The sequence below is a fragment of the Podarcis vaucheri genome (assembly GCF_965113315.1).
Source record: "Podarcis vaucheri genome assembly, chromosome: 15".
In the NCBI taxonomy this organism is placed as follows: domain Eukaryota; kingdom Metazoa; phylum Chordata; class Lepidosauria; order Squamata; family Lacertidae; genus Podarcis; species Podarcis vaucheri.
The window spans coordinates 43,588,373-43,603,092 of record NC_138753.1 but is presented as its reverse complement, the minus strand read 5'-3'; the positions used below and the strand labels follow the sequence as shown (position 1 = coordinate 43,603,092).

The window sequence follows — 14,720 nt, the reverse complement described above, 5'->3', positions numbered from 1 at the left end:
GTAGACAGAACCATCAGGGGGGAATCCCAGCCTGTGTGCTTGGAGGATGTTGGAAATGTGACAGGTGCATTACAAGGAAGGTTGCCCCCTGTGTCAGCTACATTAGACTTTTTTCAGTGGTAGGCATTTTATTCTCAGGCCATTGTGGGTCAGCCAAGGTGGGTAACAAACCGATTAAAATTTGGTCATAATCGCTTCATTTGTATACCATTTCCCCACAAGTGTTCCATAAAGATCATAACAAAGCACAGCCAAAAAAACAAACAAACAAACAAACAAACAAAAAAATCCATATAAGAAGACAATTCAAAACACTTCCATAATAGCAAGAACACATCCATAAAATGACACAAGAAGCAGTCATAGACACTAATGTAGGGTAGCCATATTTTGAAGAACAAAAAAGAGGACACATTTGCCAAAATGTAACTGCAGATCACTATGGAGACTCTCACTTTAAATACCCCTACACCCCCCCTATGTTATACAGGGCTGTTATTGCTTGTTCAGGCTCCGGTTTCAAGTCTCTGACCTTCTATCTCAGCTTTGTAATATCTCTACATTTCTGGCCACAACCTTCCCCCTAAAAAGCTAGACCATGGGAAAAACAAGAGAACTGCAACTCATATGTTGCTAGCAATACTACATAACCTAACCTAACCAGCTAGAAAATTTTGGACAAATGTCAAAGTACTAATCTAGTAATGCACCAGGTGAGTGTTTTAATTTCATTTATACTACATTATCAATGTTTTCACCTGGGTTTTTACATGCAAATGAAGTCTGGAACAGAACTAAAAGATTTACAGACTGTCAGTGAAAAAGGATCCCCATAGCGGATAGTGTAGGGAACCTGGCTGTTCTCCGCTAAAGGGACAACAGCATAACATCACAGTGCAGTGAGATCCTGTGGCTAAGCACAGGCTAGTGACAGGCTCCTTCCCTCCCTCTCGCCCCTCTCCCTCTTCTTCCTGGGGCCAAGATCCCGGGGGTCTTATTCTGTGTGCTCAGCCCAATGCTTCCTGCTCCCCTCCCACAAAGCAGAGTTTGTCCTCAAGACTGGCAGAGGCAGGAAACTGTAGGCAAACAGCTTGAAAGAAAGGGACCCCTGCGATTTCTGATGCAGCCCCTTGTGCTTCCTGGTTGCGGCAGTCCAACAGAAGGTCAGAAGGTCAACAGAAGTCCAGCAGAGCGAGGGCAGCTCCCTCTCCAAGGCAGCAACATTCTGGCCCAGGTGGGCAGCGAGGGCCGCCACCTGAGAGGGAGGCGGTCAGGAGCCAGGAACAGAAGGCTTGGCCTCAGCTGCCACCACCTCTCAGTTTTCTCTCCCTCTCATACGGACCAACACTCACACAACACCTAAGAGAGGTGAGCCTCTGCCATTCTCCTCAGTGGCAGGGGAGCAGGAGGGGATGAGCGAGCGAGGGAAGGAGGAGGCTACACGTACCTGCTGCTGCACTTCCCAGGTGGGACCAGGGCCGTCTTTAGCAGATGCGGTGCCGGGGTGCAAATATCTGCTCAGCACCCCCAAATTACCACAGATAGTGGGGGCCCCCACAACTCTTCCCCATGCCGCTGTGGGAGAGCAATCCCTGCAGAGGCTTGGGAGGGAAGCTGCACCCCACCAATTATACGGCTGGCAGGTACGCAGCTTCCCTCCCAAGCCTCCTTGGGAGGAGAGCGATCCCCGCAGAAGCTTGGGAGGGAAGCTGCGCATACACCAGCCATATGGTTGACAGGGTGCAGCTGGTGGGCGTGCAGGGAAAGGGGAGGCTGCCGGCAAAGCCGAGCAGCTCCCCCACTTGCTGGGGCTCCCCTGAGAGGCCGGTGCCCTGGCACGACGCACCACTAAGCCCTATGGGAAAGACGGCTCTGGGTGGGACGCAGGTGCAGCTCCTCAGAATCTGCTCAGTAGGAGCCTGCAGAGCCGCCGGTTGCTGCTCCTTTGTCCTCAGTTTCTGAAGGAACGTCCAGCACAGTATGAGTAGAATGGTACCAAAACAAAAACACCCCCCAGACATTTTGCCAAATATTAAAAATCCACCCAGACTGAGATTTTAACCATAAAAAAGAGGACGTCCATGAAAATCTGGACATATTGGGTACTAATGGTTCTATTGAAATAAGCAGAAATAAGATTCTTTTACCATCTAGTCTAGAAACCTGTAACATCTAACAAAAGAGTGATAACTTAAAATAAGCAACTGAAGTTTAAAAGTTGTGCTTTTACTAACTTGTTTAGAAGCCTGTAATATCTACTAGTATAATTATTAGTAAGTTAACTGTTCCCTGAACAGATTAGATAGATGATGATAGATAGATAGATAGATAGATAGATAGATAGACAGACAGACAGACAGACAGGCAGGCTATACGGAGTTATGGGGATCTGCCAGAATTGGTAGCCAGAGCAGTGGTTTTCACTACATTTTTGGAGGCGGAGGTGAGGATGCTACAGCATCTTCTCCCTCAGCCCCAAAGGCAGTGGAGCAGCAGCCCCATTCTCCCCCTCAGGCCACTCCCCGTCCACAGCATCCTCTGTGTCCTCCTACTGCTCCTCATCTGACAGCACCTGCCACCCCAAAGCCTAAACTGACTGCAGCCATGGGGTTCCCAATACCTCAGGCCTGTGGGGGCCAAATATATGGCCCTAGGAACCCTCCCTGCAGGGTTTTCGCCTAACAGGAATGTATCTCCCACGGGAACTCTTCATCCTCCGATAAGGCCACAACTAACTTGCTAATCCAGTAAATGTTTTTAAAATTGTGGGGTTTGCATCAAGAAAAATCCACAGAGGCCTACAGTTACTTTTTGTCATATAATATATTCCACCTCTGATCGAGGAAAGCAGGTGAAATGTCTACACAATCTACTACACTCACCATTGTGGGACCCAAATACACACGCTCCTGGTCCCAATCGCCCTTCAAATTCCCATTTAAAATTATGCAATGTAACCTATTTGCTAGTGGAATAAATTGTAAACCAGCTTCCAGTTTACTTTTCCAGTTTCACATTTTTTCCAGAAAAAAACCACATCACTGAAAGTTACTCTACACAGAGAATGGAAAGTTTGGGAGACATTTTCCACATGATTCAAGCTTCTGCTCACATATAGAGACCAGTGATACCAAGACTATGGAGCTCTGACATGGGGAAGTGTACGTTGCAACTGAATGCTGAATTGGTTGCCTCAGGGAGACAGTGCCAGCTACCTGCACCCAGAGTTTTAAGTCAGTCCCAAGGAAGAGATGTGGGACTTGACAAAGACCTCCATCCCCAATGGGGATGCTGAAGGTAGTGTTGTCATAGTAGAGCAGCCTACATTGCCCATCTCCCAATTACTTCCCTCAACTCCAGCCTCTCTCCTTTCAGTCCCCCAGGAACAGAGGTCGTGTGATGCATTGCAAGAAGTCCAGAGCCAGCAGAGTGCTTGCATGGCAGCCAGAGGGCATCACTAAAATGGCAGAGAGAAAGCAGACGTAAACAAGACCTACTTTGGCTCCCAGTACATTTCTGAGCACAATTCAAAGTGTATACCTGAAGGAGCATCTCCATTCGTGTCATTCAGCCCGGACACTGAGGTCCTCTTCCGAGGGCCTTCTGGTGGTTCTCTCACTGTGAAAAGTGAAGTTACAGGGAACCAGGCAGAGGGTCTTCTTGGCAGTGGCACCCTCCCCTCCCCCGGTGGAACGCCCGCCCATCAGAAATCAAGGAGATGAATAATTATACTACTTTTAGAAGACATCTGAAGGCAGCCCTGTATTGGGAGGTTTTTAATGTTTGATGTTCTGTTATGCTTTTGTATATGCTGAAAGCCACCCGGAGTGGCTGGGGCAACCTAGTCAGATGGGTGGGGTACAAATAACATTGTTGCTGTTGTTGTCATGTGCATTTGGAACCAGCAAACAACCAGGAAGGGAAGGGACCTCTCCAGGAGCCCTCCCAGTCTCCCCTCAGGTCTTTGCTGGGATAGCAACTCTGTATTAAGTTCAAGCCCTAAGCTCAGCTTTAAGTCAGCTTTGCTGACCTGCTCCTGGGTGTGGGGAAGTGATGAGGGACACCAGTCCATCCCTAAATAAAAGTAGAGGGCTTTGTTCTTTGAGCTCACCATGTTGGCAGATCCTCCAAGTGTCCTTATTTTCCAGGGAAAGTTCTGGATTTACAGAAACTGCCCTGGTTTCTGATCTGATCCCAAATGCCCTGCTTTTCCTTAGGATCTCCCTATTTTCATCAGAGATGTGTTGGAGGGTATGGAGTTAGGCGACCGCCGAGCCAAGGTGATAAGTAACTATACAATAGAAGACAATTGAAGGCAGCCCTGTATTGCGAAGTTTTTAAATGTTCAATGTTTTATTTTTATTTTTTATATTTTGGAAGCTGCCCAGAGTGGCTGGGACAACCCAGTCTGGGATGTGGGGTATAAATAGTATGTATGTATGTATGTATGTATGTATGTATGTATGTATGTATTTATTTATTTATTTATTTATATTACTACTACTACTACTACTACTACTACTATTGAATAGGATGCCCCTATTTCCATCAGAGAAATGTTGGAAGGTACAAGAATTCATAGCAGAGCTTCACTGGGATGACTTAAACAATGGGCAGCTCAGGTGTTTTGTTGGTTGTGAGTAGCTCTGCTGCCACAACTGTCTTCCAGTCCTCCTTCTTCTGCCAAGAGAGGGAATGGAAAGGGCTTTTGAATTTGCTTCTTGGGGCCACACATACTGCCTTACCTGTGCAGGAGGACTAGGGTCAGACTGTCACTATTTTCAAGTGGGATTCAGTCACAACCTGGCAACCTCAGGCTGCACAATTAGAGTCCAATGGGAGGTCTTGTGCAACAAACTTGCTTCCCCAAAATACTTTTGGTGATAAGAAAAATGATGGGGAAATGCAGCAGCAAGTAAGGGGTTAACACTTGCTTTGATGCAACATCATCTGTCCTCCATGCAAACAAATCAGAGTAAATTCTTATTAAATAGCCAAGACCATTTGATCTCCTTGCAAACAAAGACTCAATAGACACGAGATCTGGAAGTGATGGTGGTTCCTGGTAGAGATCCAGATTCACCCATAAATTATTGGTAGCTGCCTGATGGTCCTGATGGTTTATACAGAAAAAGCCACTCCCTGGCTCGTGGCCCTGGACATATCCTGATTCAGCCAGGGCTGCAAGTCTATTTTGCTGACATTCAAAGGATGATCTGAGCTGAAGTTTAAGTGAAAACATTTTTTTTTTTCAAAAAAGAAGACAGACACTTAGCATGGGATAGGTTTTTTTTATTTTTCTCTCAGAAGGAATCCACCATAGGTTTTATAATGTTACTCATCCTTTAATTATAAAAATAAGCAGAGAAAATAACTTGCATCTTTTCTTGTTGCTGCAATAGATTTCAAATCTTTATAATGAACATATGGAGTTATTTTTTCTTTTTCTTTTTTAAAAAAATGCAATTTAATAAATAAATAATGACATATACCAGATATGCTCACTGTTTATTCCAGTACTTGGCAAAAAAAATTAAATTATAAATACATACTTAAATTTATATATCTATATATGTATGGAAATGACACAAATTATCTAAAGTGCAGGGCAGGGAAAATCACAATTAAATCATGCAAATCTTATACTTCTAAGATAAGCCAACTGCCATCTTGGAGTGGGACTCTTCAGTCTATAAGGCCAAACATATTTAAGAATTAGATGAATGAAATTCAGTCAGATTTTACATTGGGTGATTACTATTTCCCATCAAAACTCTACGGATTTATTCCAGAGCTGTGTTCTTGATTTGCCATAGACCCTTTTTTTAAGTTAAGTTAAGGCTATCCTAGGCAGTTATCTATCAGTGAAAGGCATTTAAAGTGCAATCCTAGACATGCCTACTCAGAAGTAAACCCCAGTGACTTCAGCAGCACATGTTCCTAGCCAAGGCTGCAATCCTACAGATGTTGACCTGGGACTATGACCCAATGGATTCAGTGGGCTTTCTTCTGAGTAGACCTATGTGTCCAGGACAGCAGCCTTAGGGATATCTCAAACAACGTTGATGCCCTAAGTGAAAATCAATTGCGCCCGTGCCTGTCGTTAGCCCTGCATCTTATTGTATGAGGTGTGGAACTATTTCTTCAGCAGAGTCCAGGAGAGGGGACAATTTGTGTTCTCTCATGTAACATTTTCCCAGTTGAAAACCCCTTTCTTGTTCTTTACTAGTGAATGGAAAAGTGGGGATGAGTGGGTGGGGGCTGCAGTTGGGAAAGCTTAAACCATATTACCTCAAGAAGCTGATAGTAGGAAAAATTGTGTTATTCCTCTCAGTAGATTTTGCTGATTAGTCTGGAGTCTTTGGAATCCCACTGCCCTAGGCAAATGCATGTTCTGCCTACAGCAGGGATAGATCACATGGTGGCCTTCAGATGTTGCTGGCTTATAACTCCCTTCACTGTTGGCTGGGAGCTGATGTTCTGCAACATCTGGAGGGACCATGTTGGCTACCACTGGCCTATGGGGTGGGACCACCCTTAGCTTCTGTTATTGGTGGACCTGCAGCAGGACGCACCCTTCAAGAAAGAAATCTCATCCCTTCATTAAACTAAATAGCAAGAGTCATGGGCTTTGGCGGAGCAAGAATTCGGTGATGGCTAAATTCCATGAATCAAAACATATGGACATGAGGGGGGTTATGGCAACTGTGGAAAAGCTGAAATGTAAAGCAACATCTAATAATATGGCATAATACTCTTGCAAAAGAGATCGTTAACCCCCCCCCCCATTCAAGCATACATTTGAGATGTGGGCTATTCAGACTTCCACACTGATGGCCTTTATTGAGTGAATATAAACTTCAAGATTTGTTCCACAGGGTGCTAAGTACTGCTCAAGATCAGACATTCTAGAACCCAAAATCCCCCTCACAAAGATTAATTTTCAAGCACTTTAGAAAGGGTGCAATCCTGCAAAATAGGAATCTAGCTCACCTGAAAAGTGTCAAGATTATATTCCACAGCATCCCATCTAGACTGAGCTTGACTGCATAATACAGAGTGCAGAAATGCCGAACCGCCTGCAATTTCTTTTCGCTGCTTATAATCCTGTAACAGCACTTTCTGGGATACATACTGTATATGGTAAATAAAGTCAGCAAAGACTGAAGCGCTGCCCCTGGCTTGAAACATATTAGCTGTAAGTTGCTGCTTAAAGGCTTCATGGTAAATATTCTATTGCTTTGTATATTTTTCCACGAGAAGTGTACCTTTGAAACGTTCTCTGCCCTCCTTAACCAATTTACAAATTGGCTATAGCACCCCCAACTGAGCACACTTGGAATGCACAGATCTCTCTTGATTTTGACTGCATGCCCAAAATGGTTTCTCATCTTTGAACTAAATGCACATTAGAAAGAGCAGGAAAAGTTTGAATCTTATTGGGAAAGTACAATATCTTGGGATGCTTCCTTCAAACTTTGAAAGCATGCATGTTTGAAAAACTCAGATATACAGGGGAGTTGTAAGGTCTGGTCTAGCTAAGCAGCTCATCACAGGATAGAAAACAACAACACTTGCACGATGAAAACTAGCCTTCTCTTTGACACATTCGTTTTCTGAATTCAAACACAATTTATGGGAACAGTTTCACTGGCTCTGGTATCAGCAGACAGCATTCCTGGGCAGCTGCTGAGGGTCCACCCATGGTGGCTGTGCAAAGTACTCACTATTTACATTTCTAAATGATTGGGGGGGTCTATTACAGATTGCGGTGCTGCTACTGCTGCCTACTCTCGGGGGCAAGGTTTGTATATAAGGGAAGCTCATAAGATGGCTGGGCAGCTTGAACCTGAAGCTAGCTCTGGATTTTACTGGTTGCTCTAAAGGAGTCTGTTGACATTTCACTTTCTGCAGAAGTAATAGATGCACAGCAGACACAGCTGGCATGGTGCCACCCAGACCTTTTGGTCTACAACTGACTACTACATCAGCTGGGGCTGTTGGGAGTTGTAGTCTACAGCATCTGGAAGCTGCCATGCTGGCTGTGCCTGGTGTACAGAGTTAAGGTACTTTTAGACACACCATCCAGGGTTTGGTTCCCGAAGCCATTCCTTCCTAGCCAGTGCTTCAGAGGTTTTCTTCCATTTAGCCATCTGGCAATGATCAAAGCAACTATCTTGCCCAGTCACAGTTTTTTCAATGGCTCGGTGTCTTTAGAACTGGACTTTTCCCATTGTTTAATTAATATTTATTGAATTTATATACCGCCCTATACACAGAGGTCTCGGGGCGGTTCACAGAACTGCAGTGTGATTGTAAACATGCATCTCTTAGAAGTAAATCCTACTAAGTACAATAGGGCTGACACCCTTTCGTAGGCCAAGGAATAGGAATCTGTGGTCCTCCAGGTGATGTTGATCTCCAGCTGCCATCAGCCCCAACCAGAATGGCCAGTGGTCAGGCATGATGGGAGTTGTAGTCCAATGAAATCTGGAAGGCCAAAGGTTCCCCCATCAAACTCACAGGCAGTGTGCTTGGGACTGCAGCTTCATCCACTCTGGGGGCACTTGAGCTCTGCTCAGTGGTTCCTAAATAGTATCCATGGTGCAACAGTGGAGCCCTCCATGTTCCCCCTGCCTTCTCCACCCCTGATTTTTCCATGTTGAATGGCATGGTCTAAAAGGCGATTGGAAGTGAATTTTGCTGAATGCACTTAGAAGCCTCCCCATCATAATGCAAGGGTCCAGATCATAACGACAGCAACCAGTGGAGGCTGTTGCTCCCTTTGGGCAAATGGAGCACTGCTCCACCAACCTCTGTCTGCCCCCAGCCAGCCCTCGCCTGTCTGCCTTCTTACTTACAACCAATCAATCCATGGCATGGCCCTGGCTGTAAGATCCTTCTTCCTTAGTCTCATTATTGCCCCTTGCAGAACTCAGCCTGGAGAAGGATGGGAATAAGACTAGAATTAGTTGGCTCTGCCTGTCAAGGGCTCTGGCGCCACCTGCTGTTGGCTCCCTGGCTTCCACCCCACAAGTCATAATGGGCCCCAGCCACTACTGACTCCAGGTCTGGAGGGGGCAGAACTGGCATGCGTGCCTCCACTTACTGTGGGGAGAGATAATTTAAGAATGCCTGAAGAGGACTTTAGAACCAAGAATATTTAGTTTTATCCAACAAGTGCCATTATTTCAATGCAGGCGGTGTTTAATGCTACCAGTGCCGGGGGGAGGGGAAAAAAATCAAGGTACAAGATTAAAATGCATGCTATAAAGGTATTCTGTTCTGCATTTAAAAGCAGACTCCTCTGGAAATTATGTACAGTACATGAGTTCTACTATTTATACCACAGAACAAGTCTTGAAACTCTGTTCTCAAAACAACTGCCTTTTGCTCAAGATTCTTTTTAAAGCTTTGAATTAAGATACAGTACATAAGGATATTTGCTTGCTTTTGAAGCAGTGCAAGAGGTATGCAACTCCCACAGTCACGGCTGCTCACAGACAAAGTACCCTAACAGAAATAAGGGCCTAGTGGTCACTGAGGTGGCAGACCTGTTGGCTGCACTATACCACTTCAAGCTGCAAGTATGGGGGTCCCATGGCTTTAAAAATACAGCCACCAATTAATCCACCCCCTACCAAGAATCAGAGCTGGAAGGAACCTTTTGCTCAGTGCATGACATACAGGTTCCCTGACAGATGTGCATCGGGCCTCTGCTAAAATACCTTTTGTGAAGGAGAGCTCATCAGTTCCTGAGGGAGTCCACTCCATTGCCCAAGAGTGCCTACTGAAAGCACATCAAAGGGTTTCAGCCATGCCAGGTACAAACTTTCCATGAGTGGCACAGTCCAGACACAGATTTAACCTCCTGCCCCCACCCACACACACATGAAAACAACACCAGGGACTATTTTGTGCCACTGCTATGATCTATAGCAGGGGTAGGGACTCTGTGGCCTGCAAGCTGTTGCTGAGCTTGGATCCGCCCCAACCTGCTTGATCAATGACCAGGGATGATGGGTGTAATCCAACATCTGGAGGGCCACAAGGTCCCCATCTCCATGACCTGGACAACTTGCAACACAACATCAATCTATGGCTGTCCTAGAACTGAACATACATGACCTTCCAACATTTTCCTCCCTGTTTGGTGGCAATGAAATTGATAGAGACTATTTCACTGTATATTCCCCATTGGAAGGAGGAAATCTGTAGCACAGGGATGGAGGAAGCCACAGCCCCTCTCATTAGACTCCAACTCCCATCATCCAAACCATTGGCCACACTGGCTGGGGCTGATGGGAGTTGGAGTCTAACAATATCTGGACAGAGGTTCCTGAGCTGTGCTATATGCATTTGCTGGGAGAGAGACATGCCATTAGTAAGGGTGGGGCAACATGGCTTCTTATATTTCCCTTAAGGTTTTCCTTCTCCTCTGCTGCTAAAAGTAGCAACAGCAACAACTGCAGTAGTGGCAGCCAATCTGCTATTTTACATCGCCACAAAGCTCCAGAGCTAGTTCTGGTAAAGAAAAAAAATGGCAGCTGAAACAAGGAGAAGAAAAAAAAAGGTGGGAAACATTTGGCAAAATGACCCCTTTCCCCAGTGTGGTGATTGGGAAAACAAAGTACTCAGAATACCCCCATTCCTCCCCCCTTCTGAAAAACTTTGGCTGTCTTATTATAGATAAACCTGTTTTTTGTGACCTTCATTCAGATGGTGTGTGCAGGTGTGGCCAAGAGCAAGTGTTGCAGTGGGGTTCTCTCTGTGGCAGGGTGGGGAACCTGTGGTCCTAAAGGTGCTTTTAGACTATAACTCCCACCATCCCCAGCTGGCTGGAGCTGATGTGAGCTGGAACCCAATAACTTATGGAGGATCACAGGTACCCCCCCTTTTCTTGCTTTAGGGTCAACACAGTGCAAAAAATCAGTTTTGGTATAAATCAGGCATTTAAGGGATCTTCAAGCTTGAGAAAATTAAGAGCACAACACTGAGACCATAAGCCCAGATATGACAACCCTATTTGGCCGTGGCCAGCACCATTCATAAGGAGACTTCCCAACTGACCTCTATAGACTGTGCAACTGTTGTAGTTTTGACTCGCCACCATTTATCTGCCAACTTAGTTCAGCAGAATTTAGCCTTCAACAGTTGATTTCATTCCCTCCCTGCACAAACTGCAATGGCATTTGAGCTACAGTACAGTGATAGTTTGGTGTTTGCTGAAGAAGTGCTGCTAACATTGCTTTCAAGAAAAGCCCAGATTCATTGGATTTCTTTATGGGAAGGTGAGTGGAAAGAAAAGAAGGTATTTCCATTTCAGGAATTAAGGGATCCCCTCCCCAACCAGAAATCCCAGGTCCATACAGCTTGTCTGAAGACAGCGAAAGAAAATAAATCCTCACCATACCCTACCCCTCACCCAAAAACCCACCTGTTTTCCAGGGGCCGGTCTATACATTCATTTCAAACATATGATAAATTTCCTGGGACTATTTCACTTCAAAATGCAGATAAGGGGATTGTATTTCTTGGTAGAGATGAGCAGGGAACATTCACAAACCCCTTGTCAATGAAAAGCCCAGGGGTCAGGGGAGACGGGCCTAGAACAGCTTTTCGAGATATGCTAGTTGTTGTTTTTAAGCGTGTTAAATCTAAGGGCTGTGCCCTATACTGGTCCTACCCAGAGCAGACACATTGAAATCAATGGACACCTTCATTTCAGTGGGGCTACACTGAGGAGAACTTTGGTGGATACAAGCCATTGTGCATTAAATTTGCAACTCTCCTATCTGCACAATGAAGCAGCTCAGTCCTAGGAGGAATATACCGCATGTCATTATTTGTTTTGAATGTGTAGATTAGCTCAGTGTTCCTTAAAATCAATTACAGTAAATTTCTGGTGTTTATTAATGCTAAAGGAAAAGAAGAAGTAAATTTCCTACTTTGGTAGAGCTTGGATTCCCTACACCAGCCTTCACCAAATTAGTGCTCTCCAGCTGTTTTGAACTACAACACCCAAGAGCTGAGGTCCAAAACATCTGGGGGGAAACCAGGTTGGTGAAGGCTGCCCTACACTTCCACTCTCTCAAGGAACGTTACACACTTTCTGAGGAAGAACGTTTCATGTGGGACTGAACAGGCCCCTCCCCCCGCAGATTTCGGAAATAGATTTTTAGCTTCTGAGGCTCAGTGATACGTCTCCGATTGAAGTCTGCTCTCGGATGGATTTGGCCACAATGATCTGTCTGCAGGAGGTGGAAAAGGCTGGCCATGTTCGGACCAATTTTTGCCATCAAACTGTCCTTTATGGTCGCCACCGTCTCTTCATCACATTCCAGTAAGCTTCTCACGAGCTTGTTGTAATACCTGTGTTAAGATCAGACAGTTAGTTGTTCATATTTCCTCCCACCAATACAATTAAAGCATTTGTGTGGCATTTCGGACCACACCAAAGAACTTCATATGCATTATTTCACCACCACCATATATTACTTATACCCCGTCCGTCTGGCTGGGTTTCCTCAATCACTCTGGGCAGCCTTCAACAGGAGATTAAAAATACATTAAAACATCAGTCATTAAAAACTTCCCTAAACAGGGCTGCCTTCAGATGTCTTCTAAACGTCAGATAGTTGTTTATTTCCTTGACATCTGATGGGAGGGTGTTACACAGGGCAGGAGCCATTACCTAGAAGGCCCTTTGCCTGGTTCCCTGTAACTTTGCTTCTTGCAGTGAGAGAACTACCAGAAGGCCGTTGGCACTGGACCTCAGTGTCCAGGAAGAACAATGGGGGCGTAGATGCTCCTTTAGGTATACTGGGCCAAGGACATTTGAGGCTTTAAAGGTCAGCACCAACACTTTGAATTGTGCTCGGAAACGTACTGGGAACCAATGTAGGCCTTTCAAGACCAGTGTTATGTGGTCTCAGCAGCCGCTCTCAGTCACCAGTCTAGCTGCCGCATTCTGGATTAGTCCCCAATATTGAATGAAAACCTAACCCTCCTTCTTCAGTCAGTGGAGTTAAAGCTTATTCGCTCCGCTATTGTATCAGGAAATTCAGCAGCTGCGATTATGGAACGCTTTAAATTACTCTTGGAAAGATTGAAACCCCATTTAACAACAGTGATACATAGCTCCGCTACAAAGAGGGCAAAGGACGGAGCTAGCTGGTTTGACCTGGAGTGCAGGCAATCAAGGAGACAAATGAGAACAGCCTACCGGAGATACAGGAAATCAGGGACTGCTCTCCTACTTAATGCTTATATTTATCTGAGACGGTCGTATAAACAATTATTAAGGAGAAAGAAACTGGAAGCTGAAAGAGCCGCATGGCACAGGTTGGTTAAGGCATCGCACGAGAAAGATACTACTTGCTTTTGGCGAACCATATCTGGTCTACTGGACCAGGAGCGCACTAATTCCATCTGTACAGTGGAACCAATGGAGTGGTTGCGCCATTTTCAATCTTTGTTCTATGACCAGGAAGCCCAACATTACAAACTATGCATTCAACTGGAGGACCTACCTCATTGGTCAGCAGTAACTCCGAAGGAAGTTGAGAACTTAATCGTACAATTAAAGAACAACAAGGCCCCAGGGAATGATTACATCCCTGCCGAACTTCTGAAGTCCAACATTGGCTGGTGGGCCCCCCTGCTGGCGTCTTTATTTTCTTGGATCGACTCAACGGGTTTACTCCCAGATGGTTGGACTGAGGCAATAATTATCCCAATCTACAAAAAAGGTCCCATGACAGATCCGGCGAGTTATAGACCAATCAGCCTTCTGCCTATACTCAGCAAACTATATGCCAAACATCTTTATACCAAGCTAACTAGCTGGCTGGAAACTGAAGCTATTCTAGCGGAAGAGCAAGCGGGTTTCAGGCAAGGCAGATCCACCATAGACCATTGCTTCACCCTAGCCTATTTAATTGACAAATATGCCAAAAAATCCCGTGGGGTGTTATATGCAGCCTTTATTGATCTAAAGGCTGCTTTCGATTCAATTCCACGTGTAAGACTCTGGGACAAATTGAGCACCTCTAGCATAGACAAAAGACTATTATTTCTGATCAGCTGTTTATACAAAGACACGGTGCTGCATGTAAGAACTTCGTTAAATGGCCATCTTATAGGACCAGTTCCTGTCAGTAAGGGGGTCAAGCAAGGCTGTATCCTGGCTCCAGTTCTATTCAACATCTACATCAATGATATGGTTAACTGTTTGTCATCTCCGGACTTCCACGCCCCCAAACTGGCTGACAAAGCAATATCAGTGCTTTTGTACGCTGACGATGCGATACTCCTATCCCGAACAAGAATAGGTTTAAATAGGCTCATAGATGAATTCTCAGCATACTGTAGAAGAGAGCAACTTGCAATAAACTATCAGAAAACCAAAATCATGGTTTTTGCAAGGAAACACAGACAGTACAGCTGGAGGATGGATAACCAGACAATTGAACAAGTCAAAGCCTTCAAATATCTGGGTATCGTTTTCCAGTCGACCGGGTCCTGGGATGTCCACCAAAAATGTGCCAAAGAAAAAGCTGCTCAAAGCATCAAGATGCTGTCCCGCTTCTTCTATACGAAGGGGGGCAGATACATCCCAGCAGCCCTTGAAGTTTATCAAGCAAAACCTCTGGCGCAGTTATTGTACGGGGCGCAAATCTGGACGGGGACCCATTGCTCCAGTCTTGAAACTGTCCAGT

The 14,720-nt window shown here is 45.2% G+C and overlaps 1 protein-coding gene across 1 annotated transcript in view; it reads right to left on the bottom strand.

Moving 5' to 3' along the window:
• Positions 1–5,834: 5,834 nt before the first annotated feature.
• STC1 (stanniocalcin 1) overlaps positions 5,835–14,720 on the bottom strand; it is a 31,162-nt gene continuing 22,276 nt past the window's right edge. Inside the window, exon 4 of the mRNA XM_082200770.1 lies at positions 5,835–12,372. Within this exon, the coding sequence (XP_082056896.1) occupies positions 12,102–12,372 (271 nt within the window). The 3' untranslated portion in view covers positions 5,835–12,101. The remainder of the gene's footprint in view (positions 12,373–14,720) is intronic.